The sequence below is a fragment of the Ptychodera flava genome, chromosome 8, assembly GCF_041260155.1.
Source record: "Ptychodera flava strain L36383 chromosome 8, AS_Pfla_20210202, whole genome shotgun sequence".
NCBI classification, from domain to species: Eukaryota; Metazoa; Hemichordata; class Enteropneusta; family Ptychoderidae; genus Ptychodera; species Ptychodera flava.
The window spans coordinates 37,822,444-37,833,953 of NC_091935.1; the positions used below are offsets into that span (position 1 = coordinate 37,822,444).

General features: G+C 37.0%; 1 protein-coding gene across 1 annotated transcript; it reads right to left on the reverse strand.

The window, feature by feature from the left end:
* Positions 1-7,454: 7,454 nt before the first annotated feature.
* On the reverse strand, positions 7,455-11,460 carry LOC139139258 (probable oligoribonuclease). Its single transcript, XM_070708101.1, has 3 exons — positions 11,163-11,460; positions 8,776-9,074; positions 7,455-7,799 (listed from the first exon to the last, which is right to left on the reverse strand). The coding sequence occupies exons 1-3, from the start codon at positions 11,442-11,444 to the stop codon at positions 7,622-7,624; spliced, it is 759 nt and encodes a 252-aa protein (XP_070564202.1). The 5' UTR covers positions 11,445-11,460; the 3' UTR covers positions 7,455-7,621.
* Positions 11,461-11,510: the final 50 nt, after the last annotated feature.

The following is an 11,510-nucleotide window of genomic DNA, read 5'->3' on the forward strand; positions in this document are numbered from 1 at the left end:
CACACAGTTGTTTATCCAGCTTTCTGTTTAGTTTTACCTGAAGATTTTCACTGACATGGGCAGTCTTTTTATACATTAAGTCAGCATGTTGCTGCATGTTGCGTTCAATAGCAATTGTTGCTTGGAGGTTATGTAATATTATGTACAACTTTTTTCAAATGTGCAAATATATAGAGTAACTTCATCCTTTGAACGGAGTTCAAATACTTGAGGGGTGAAGTGATGTCAAGTCACAAATTTGTAAAAGTCACTATACATCTTATGTGGTAGAGTTAACTTTTCAGAGCCCTATGAGACAAGGGGTGAGGGGATGTGGGTCAGAGGGCAGATCTGAGAGATAGCTGAGCTGATATGTCAAGGGTCTCTGATGGAGCGTATAATGAGGGCATGGGAAGGACCTTCAGCATTTTGAGATGGATCACAAACAGAGCTAGTCAATGTATGTCACAAATTATGCATGCTAACCACTAGTGCTATTTTTGGGTATATTTCTCCACATCTTGACATTCCCATCTGTTTCACACATTGAACCTGAATGCCAGAGTATCTTGGAAACACAGGATTTCAAGCCAAAGGTGGACAAGTCCATACAAGACAGTACATGTCACATTTTGCATGTAACTATACATTCAGCACACGTCATACTCCTAGCAGTGTACATTCTTTGGCAGATTGAAACATCTCGAAGAAGATATAATTCCTCTGGAAATTGCCCATGCAGTCTCACATGAAAGAGCACATACAGACGTAAAAACAAACATACACACAGTTCTGGGACTTAAAAGGGAAATAGTCATCAGCACAGTGCCTGTGGGAGTTTCTTGTTTACATTTAATGTGTTTTGAGCATGATATCTAGATGCACATCTTCATCATAGCTACAACATGTAAATTATAAGATGTAGATTATGACAGACATGTTTTAACTTTCATCAATCACCATCATGATTGTATCTTGGATATAGTGTTTACATTGGTCGTATGGTCCCATACGACCTTTAAGTTCCGTTCTGACGACAGTATTCCTTTAATCTCTGAACATTTCATCTACTAGACACTGAATATCATAACCATATTCCTAAACGTAGCTCCCACCTCGTAGAAGTAAATTTCTTGGTGTTAAACATCCAGAAAATTGATTGGGGGATATTTCAAATCATGTATACAGGAAATTTCTTGTACCATTGTCAAAATCTTGTAGAAAAAGCCGTATGTTCAGCTTCATAATTAGGAATTCTTGTATACATTGTCCAATGTTACTGTTCACAGTTTCATTCCAGACTATTCATTTGTCACTCACACACACACACACACACATACATACACACACATGTACATACATACATGGTGACTCTGAATTTATTCTTAAGGCAGAATGTACCTCAGGACAGATATTTGAACTCTCAAACTTTTTCAATTCTCTTTTGATGTACCACTTGTAGGGGTTCATTTTGAAACTCTTAGTTTTTTAAAATTCGAAAATTTTTTATTTTTTTTCCATAGAGTTAGCACAGGAATGGCAACCATTTGAATTTCAAGTATCGGAAAATCTCGGGTTGTTTCTCAAGAACCAAAATTTGTGTGGTGAGCCCCGATTTGTATTCTTCATTTTGAAAGAGTATGGTTGAAATACTTCTTAAGGAAAGTTTGAGCATTCACTGTGGAGGCGCATACTACCTTATATAAATTATAAGAGAGAATGGTCAAGCTCAAGCAAAAGTCTTTCACTTTGATGGATGTAATGGCAATGAGATAAATCAGACTTTTTGTTTTGATGCACATTGTTTTATTTAAACTATCATCGATCGGGAAAACAACACTAAATCTGCCACCATGTGACATGAACAAATACTTCTTATGTTGCAGTTTATCATAAACATGAATACTGGTACAGAGTAGTGGGGGCTTATATGTGTGCATGTATGGGTATTATGAGCATTTGTATAGCCCTGCGAGTATGTATGCATTTGTACAGTGTATTTGTTTATGAAATAGCTGCTTTCTTTCACTTTCCATCAAAATCTTCCGAACTACCTCAATTAATTTCCTCAGCATTTCTATGTAAATCTTGATTCAAGAAAACAAAGCAAACAAATACATGAAATTTCTTGATTCTCATTCTTTGATTTATACATGTAATAATTACATTGAGTCTTTTCCGAGCTCATGACAAACAGAAAACCATTCATCATCATCCCATGCTGAGATTATCGGTCAGAACACAAAAAACAATCATAACATATCAAACTCACAGAAAAAATTCTTCGTAAATGTTGCATTTGTGGTATGAACAATACTCACTCAACAAGCTATTTGGAAGACTTTTTATATGTTCATTGCATTGACTAAGTACATACTCTATGCCGTTTCTGACATGAAACATAACTACGTAAAAACATGAATATTAATCAGGTTATTAGTATATAACCTATTAATATGCATGGTTTTTTTTACAGATATGACATTTCACATGCACATCTGCAAACCATAGTCATTGCTTTAAAAAATAAATTCTCCTATAACACAGGTTTTGACACAAGCAATTCTACTGTTCTCTTCTATTACACAACACCTCCCAGTGCCTGTACAATTTTGAAACCTTCTCCAACTTATGTGGAAGAATGTGACCTAGATACATTTTGAGATTTCCACCAATACTTTGAACAACTAAAGTGGTCTAAACTGAAAATGAGCTACAGTTTTCTGTGCATATGTATGTGGTTATTCAGATCTTTTTTTCCCATTCTGCTCAACTCATGGTAGCGCATCCACAGTCACTGTGTCAACTCCAAGGACAGTTATGCGTCTCCTTTGAAAGAGATGATGTTTTGCAACAAATAATACAGCTAATTAGAAATGTTGTGAGACAACAGATTTAACCGTTCAAGGTAACATGGAAATCATTACATTGTAACACAGTTAACACAATATATGAAGTGCACTGTACTTTAACTTTATAAATGTATTTATCAAGCAGTACCCAGATACATTTATTTCTGTATCTAAATCTGGATAAAGTACATATTTTATTCACGTAAGCATATGGAAAGTTGCGAACTCAGATATATGCATCACTTCCAGTATAGCCGGGGGAACACTAGTTATCTAAGGCAAGTTAATAATACCAAGGTAATATATATATATATATATATATATATATATATATATATATATATATATATATATATATATATATATATATATATATATATATATATATATATATATATATATATATATATATATATATATAAGGGATGCTGGCTCGCTCTACTGAAATGTTTCAAAATCATATCTGCACTCTACTTCCTATGATATCATCAAAATATGCCTGTAACTGACAGCTGCATCAGATAAAGTGTATATCTCAATTGGCAAAGGGTGACAAACCAGACTTTTACAGCCACATGAATCTATAGCTGACAATACTTCCCTACTGCTATGTGAAGTCTCAGGAATTTTGAAAGAAAGACATTTTACAATAAGTTTCCTTGTTCTGACAAGCATTAACTTGCATATTAATAATTAGTACTCTTGTTCTATTAAGTTTGAATATTGACAACAAAGTCCTTGTCTATTCTGATCTGAAATAAAAATTGGAAAAAAAAGAGAAACAAGACAATGCTGGGTAGAGTAACTATGGAGATGGTGCTGGGATACCATGATTGTTGCTATGATCTGAGGAATGAAAGAGTGAAATATCCTACATGGTCAAAAAACAACTGCTATATGAAGATACAGTCTAATATACTTCTCTGAGATTATAATTCCAACTTTTCTACCTCTACGATAACATTTATTTCACTAATATAACAGTAAATGAACATGAGAGATAAGTTTGTGAACTCTGACCTTAAGCAGTGCTGGTGAGTTTACTACAGATTCCCAAAGGTAATGAGTATTTCGAACTAAATATACTTGTGAACTGGGATATTATGAAAGTTTGTCCATGAAAGTATCTCTCCTATTTAGTGCTGCAAAGATAAGCCTGTAAACATGTACATTCATATTTCAGATTTGGTCATCTGTCTTTTTAAAAGCAAGCATCTACTACGTAAAACTGTATTATAATGTCAAACAAGTATTCTTGTCAGAGTGAGAAACTCTGTAAGGATGAGGTATACTGAGAAAAAAAGCAGATCTCATATCTGTCATCACAAGTGGATTTACAGGTATACACAACAGAAATACTCTCTTATGTAAATGTAGTCCGTCAAACTTATGCTCAGGAAAGCCTTATCAATGTAACTGCTTGAAAGAAAGGTTTTGTGATACAGAAAACATGTAAATGCAAAACTACACATGTGCCTCCATTGGAATTCCACCATAATTCTGACTTGTCACTCACAACCATGTCAACCTAATATTCAGAAATTGTATCTAATGCATTAGAATCAGAGTTTTACAAATGGGCGACATGGGGACACTCACATCGAAAAGAGATGGCTGCGTATTTAACTCAAAACTTTGCATGTTGGCTAGCAAGAAAAATATACCAATGTACTTTAGCTCTCTTTAATACGTACCTGGCCTTCAAACCAACCTTTGTATTCCCTCCCCTATAAACTACTTTAACAACAAAAATTGTACATGCAATGATATGGTACACTGAAGAAAGTACTGACAAAGAAAATATTTCATATTTTTTGTTCACTGGTACATTCAACCCAAAGCTAAGCCATTTACAGGACCACAGAAAATTACATGCACAAAATCTGAGCATAACACATTCTCTGAATACCCATTCACACGTATGCCAATGCAGCCACAATTTTGCAATCAGGAACAAAACTGGCGAGCTACAAAGTCCTTTTCTGATGCAAAGATGCAAAAGACATTCTATGAAACTTAGCAAAACAGAGGTGTTTACCGTACCATCTAAACAGTGTATCCTCACTACAGCCCCCCTGATAACACAATAAATTGTTAAGGTAGAATGTGCCTCATGGACAGATCTCAGACTTTCAGATTTTTTCGATATTTTCTGGTCTACTGCTTGTGGGGACTTATTCTAAAGCTCTTGAAGTAAGCAAAACTTTCACCGTCTTAAGTCTTTTGAACATTAGAAATTTTATATTTTCCCATGAGTTCACACAGGAATATGGCAGCCATTTCAAATTTCAAATATCGGTAAACATAGGTAATTTGTATCTCTAGTACCAAACTTTGCACAGTGACCCCTGATTTTCATACTTAATTCAGTGAAAGAATGGATGAAAGTTTCATTGAGGAAAGTTTGAGAAAAAGTTTCAGTATTTCAATTTTGAGGATGTTTGCAGTCAAAAAAGCCTCTCTGACCAACTTTCATTTCCATAAAGCTTACATTATGACAGGTTTCACTCTACAGGGAAGGTCCTGCTGCATAGATAAGGGATTATTTCAGATATCGAGACACCAATTGTAACACCAACAGCAGACTCCCTATATGAGTACATTAGGCCTACAAATAAATACTGCATGGCTACTGACATTAATTTCAACATAATCTATCTCTATGCTATGTGTGAAAAAACATTGGTACATGTCTGTGTAAATGACCATGTTGCTAATACATACACTTGGATTAAAACACATCTATAGCATAATGTATTTGATGGGAGAAATATCCTGTTAGGGTAACAGCGTAAAGCCTTTTGAGTTGAGTCATGGAGTTTAACTTTTGGAGTCCTGCAGGTAGGAGTACAAGTTTATGCAGTGAAGAGTAAATGAACTTACAAGCCACAAGATGAGTAATTAATTTTGACTATCAAGGCACCTTTTATAACACACGAACTGTCAGCGAAAAACATAACTAACAAGCAAGATTCATCGTTGATGACACAGTCCCCACTTGTTAATGGGTACTTTGATTACATGTCCTAAGAGGATAGAGTCCTCTTCTTAATTGAGACATGCCCAAGTTTTGGCTAAGGACACGAAAAAATTGTAACAAAATGGCTGCCATGCAGCCATATTGGATCATATCAAGAAACAAATTGACATACATATGTATGACATAGGTTAATGTCCTTGTACCAACTTTGAATAAAATCGGTTAAGATATGCCTTAGAGTATTATGGCCCTCGACAGGAAAAAATCGTAATAAAATGGCCGCAAGGCAGCCATATTGGATCGTATCACATAACAAATTGACATGCATATGTATGACATTAGTCAATCTCCTTGTACCAACTTTGAATAAAATCCGTTGAAACATGTCTGAGTTATTGCTCTGTACATGAAAATATCGTAATAAAATGGCTGCCTAGCGGCCATATTGGATCGTATCACATAACAAATTGACGTACATATGTAAGACATAGGTCAATGTCCTTGTACCAACTTTGAATAAAATCGGTTGAGATATGCCTGAGTTATGCCTCTGCATATGAAAAAATCGTAATAAAATGGCCACACAGCAGCCATATTGGATTGTATCACAAAACAAATTGACATGCATATCTATGACATTGGTCAATGTCCTTGTACCAACTTTGAATAAAATCGGTTAAAACATGTCTGAGTTATGGCACTGTATATGAAAATATTGTAATAAAATGGCCGCCCGGCGGCCATATTGGATCGTATCACAAAACAAATCGACATGCATATCTATGACATTGAGTCATGTCCTGTACCAACGTTTGATAAAATCGGTTGAAACATGTCTGAGTTATGGCTCTGTACATGAAAAAATCGTAATAAAATGGCCGCCTGGCGGCCATATTGGATTGTATCACAAAACAAATGGATGTGCATATCTATGACATTGGTCAATGTCCTTGTACCAACTTTGAATAAAATCGGTTGAAACATGTCTGAGTTATGGCCCTGTACATGAAAAAATCGTAATAAAATGGCCGCCTGGCGGCCATATTGGATTGTATCACACAACAAATTGATGTGCATATCTATGACATTGGTCAATGTCCTTGTACCAACTTTGAATAAAATCGGTTAAAACATGTCTGAGTTATGGCTCTGTACATGAAAAAATCGTAATAAAATGGCCGCCTGGCGGCCATATTGGATCGTATCACAAAACAAAATGACGTGCATATCTATGACATTGGTCAATGTCCTTGTACCAACTTTGAATAAAATCGGTTGAAACATGTCTGAGTTATGGCTCTATACATGAAAAAATTGTAATAAAATGGCCGCCTGGTGGCCATATTGGATCGTATCACAAAACAAATCGACGTGCATCTGTATGACATATGAAGTAATCCTTGTACCAAGTTTCAATGAAATCGCTCCTTGCATCTCTGAGATATCTGCGTGAACGGACGGACGGACGCACGCACGCACGCACGCACGGACGCACACACGCACGGACATGACCAAACCTATAAGTCCCCCCGGACGGTGTCCGTGGGGACTAACAAGCAAGATTCAGGATTCGATATCACACAAGATTGGAAAACCAAACGATTGACACTGAGATCTACACATGGATTGGGCATGTATTAGCATTGTGCAATGAACAACAATTCAGCACTCGGCTGAAACACACTTCACAAAAACTGCCTTGAACACTGATTAAAATAATTCAATGATATGATATGATATGATACCACTGTCAGTAATTACAATTGTTCATCGCAAACTATAGGTTGGCTTGGTGAGTGTATGTGGTCGGTCAAAAACATACTGTCTGCCCATTCTCATCTCTCCTTGGAATAACTATATCTGAGGCGTTCTTGAAGAGGGTTTGCCGGTAGAACTGAAGTTCTTTGATGGATTCCCTGATGTCATCTGTCGCTCGATGGGACGCTCTCTTGATTGGTGCCACAGCAAAGACATTTGGATACCACCTTCTGTAAGTACATGAAAACAGGAAGAGGTACTGTAATCAACGCATTAGTTTGGCAATTGAAACCAGCATGCAGCGGTACACTGACATTTGAGCATGCTCTGGATGTGTCTCATACAACCATTTGAACACTGCGGTGTTGATACCAAAACCTTACACCACACATCAGTTAAAATGCACAAAAGGTATTTTCTTATGTTCCATACTTAACTGGTTATTCATCAAGACAGAAAACCAGCTGGTTACTCAGCCTCTTTGTTGACAATCTCAAGACTTTGATTGGAAGTTTCCTTGGAGTTTGTTTATTTCAACAAGAAACTTGACAGCACTTTCTTGATGGTGGCAAAATGTACAAATAAATTCACAATTACTGTCTAGTTTCATGTTCAAATAAATGTGTGTTGATGATTGTCAATAACAATTAAAGTACATGTACAGTGAAACTTGTCTAAACCGAACCCTGTCTAAACTGGAAACCTGTCTAAACTGCACCATTTTCCCAGCCCCATTTCGATAGAACTCTATGTTAAAAGGACCTCTATAACCAAACACCTCTACAAAACCAAACAATTTTCTCAGTCCCTGAAAGATTCTGTTTAGACAGGTATGATAATTAGGGATGGTAATTAACCAGTTTGCTGTCAAAATAATCCCACCAAAAGTGTGAAACTTTGAGTGAAAATAATTGGACAAGTCAGGAAACTAGAGTAGAGTAACACTTAAACATGCACTATGTCTCTGGTGTTGGGACACAAACTTTCTTAGGATTTGAACCACTTTATTGTCAGGCTTTTTCGTGAAGTCTTCATTTCAGCAAAATTTAACACTTGCAGTCACACTAACTTTGAGTACAAACCACTCATCAATGCCAGGGCCTGTGGGTGAAGTCATTATTTGCACAAAAGGACCTGATAGAAAAGAAAATTATGTAAATATCCGAGGGAAGCATTACTTTGGGACTAAGCTGCTAGGAAACTCACCTGCACAGCTCTTTGATAGTACTGACATCCACGATGCGATAGTGACAATGATCCATGAACTTGGGCATGTACTTGTTCAGGAAGATTTTGTCAACATGCACGGAATTTCCAGCCAGTGGGCTCACTCCTGGCTGGGTATACTTGCGTATAAATGACAACACCTCATACTCTGCTTGTTCAAGAGAGATTTTACTCTTCCTCACAGCTTCAGTTAGTCCAGATTTTCCATGGTGTTCCTTGCACCAATCATTCATATTCTCTAATACTTCATCTGGTTGATGGATTACTATGTTTGGCCCCTGTCAAAAAAAGGAGAACATACTCATCTAATTCATGCAATATTATCAACGTTATTAATATTTTCATCAACAGTTACTTCCTTTTTTTATTAACTATTGTACGATCATAAAGATTCATGCTGATCATGTGAGAATTTCATTTTCAGAGTAATTACAATCTTTAACACATTTTACCGTGTAAGTTTTCCTGACTGACAAATATCTTTATTGTTTATCCTTCAATACTAAATTTTTTGTGGGGTGTCATTGTGTGGTGTGAATCTCATTCAAAATATGGATATAAACTGTGAATAGAGTACATTATGTGGAAGTGGGCCACAGAAAGGACGTCAAGGTTGGCTCATACTTCGCACAATTACTTTGGTATGTGTGTCACCATTATAAAACCGCTTTTCATGATAGCAACCATGTCCCATTGTATTGATGTGTATTTTCACAGCTATCCTACCAGTACATTGCTTGTGAATGCTCACAAACGGTAAACTTCATGGTATTTTCCATGGTTGCTCCAGAGTCATAAGGATTCAGGTTTTTCATAGGTCCATTGTCAATCATTCACGTGTGTGTGTCACTATATCACACAAACATTGTACTCACGGATCATAGTGGGTATTTCAATTACTTGAGAAGTAAACCTGATGAGACAGCTTTATTGCAATGATATTTTTATGTATAAGAATAGCATCAACATGTACCATAATAGGCACTCTTAAATATCAATAAAACACCCTGCATCACTGTCAGTATTAAGAATTCAAATATTAAAGACGTAAAATCACGATCAATGATTTCATTCACAATAAAAATAAAACATGAGAATATGAAATGAGGAGAAAAACCATCAACCTTGTGTTATCTACCTTGTATTTGTGGTTGCAGGACTTGGCAAACAACCTAACTCTGTACTGACGGTACATTTTGAAAGAAAATTAACGATTGATTACCTAACTACAGTTTAATGAGACTTAACAAGCCGCAATTGTAAAAGACTGCTTTATAATTTTGTTCTTACAACACAGTGCTGTCAGAGTCAGGTGTAATTGTCACTGAACTGTGACAAAATTTTTTGTCTGATCAGTGTGATCAATCAGTTTTTTACAATTATATTCATCACAGGGAGTTTGTGACAAGTGATGTTGAAATGGGTTCCAATGTTAAAAAGTTGGCATGACCCCGTGTCAAAAGTACAATTGGAAAGTTATGGTGTAAATGGCATCGGTAACTACGGAAACCCAAGCCGACCTGATGGTCTAAGGAGGATTCTGGTCACTTCGACCTCTGACTGTTTTGACCCCGTCAGCCCTGGTCACCTCGACAGCTCTACCCTAGTTACCTCGACCCCCTCATACCTTTCCTTTGGTGTTAAGGAGACAAATTTGTATTATTATCTCGAAAGCACGACATCAGTTTTAGGGAAGCATGAAGCTAGAAACGGAGAACACACAATGTACCAAAACCCTTCCATGGCCAAGAGTTACAGTTACATTACAAGTTATTAGCAGATGCATTGAATGGGTTAGCTGCAGTACAGTAGCTCGAGGTTTTGCTTGGGTGTTTGGGTCGGACTGCAAAACCAGACCAAAATACCTATTAAAGCAAAACCTCGAGCTACTGTACTGCAGCTATGTATATGTGCATGGCCAATCGTCGTCACGTACGCAGAGGCGCTAGGCCGTAGTGCCTGCATTTTGCGTATCGAAACAGGTAAATTACTGTTCCGAAGCAAGCAGGTTGTCTCACAGAAACACCATCATTATCAATTCTCGCAGCAAGTTTCATTATATAAACAGTAAATGTTGTCATATAACATGAAAAGTGTGACGAGGTGGAAGTGACTTGGGTACTGAGGTGAATTATTGGGGGTCGAAACGGATAGGGGTCGAGGTGACCTCCTCCCGCTAGCGGTGAAGTAACAGAAACTGTGTCCATACGTTGCGAATTATGAGGTCCACGTGGCAAAGAATCTTTGCTCCGTTGACGATTACTGAGTATTAAGACACATTTAAAATATACAACGTCCTTAAAAAGTTTACACATCTGTGTTATAGTGCATTTACAAAGGGTTGTTACCGGTCTTTGATGCCTTACCTCCTCCACAAGTGTCAAATCCCCTTCCGTAATGACAACAGCAATTTCAATCAAGTGGCAGGTTTCAATCTCGAGTCCTGTCATTTCACAATCAACCCAAATCAACCGCTTTCCCAGCGACGTTGCGTCATTCTGTTGATGGTTACGTTTTGCTCCATTTGAGAACATCCTACGACAAGGTTTGACGCGAGCTGCTCCACTTACGCTTTGGATGAAACCTGCAAAACCCCTGTATAACGACAGAGGTAGTCTTCGTCTGCCCAAAACCCGAGAGAATGACATTTAACCTTATCAACTTTGACCTCTCACGTGCACTGCTTTTATTTCCAGTTTTTGAAATGTGTCCTT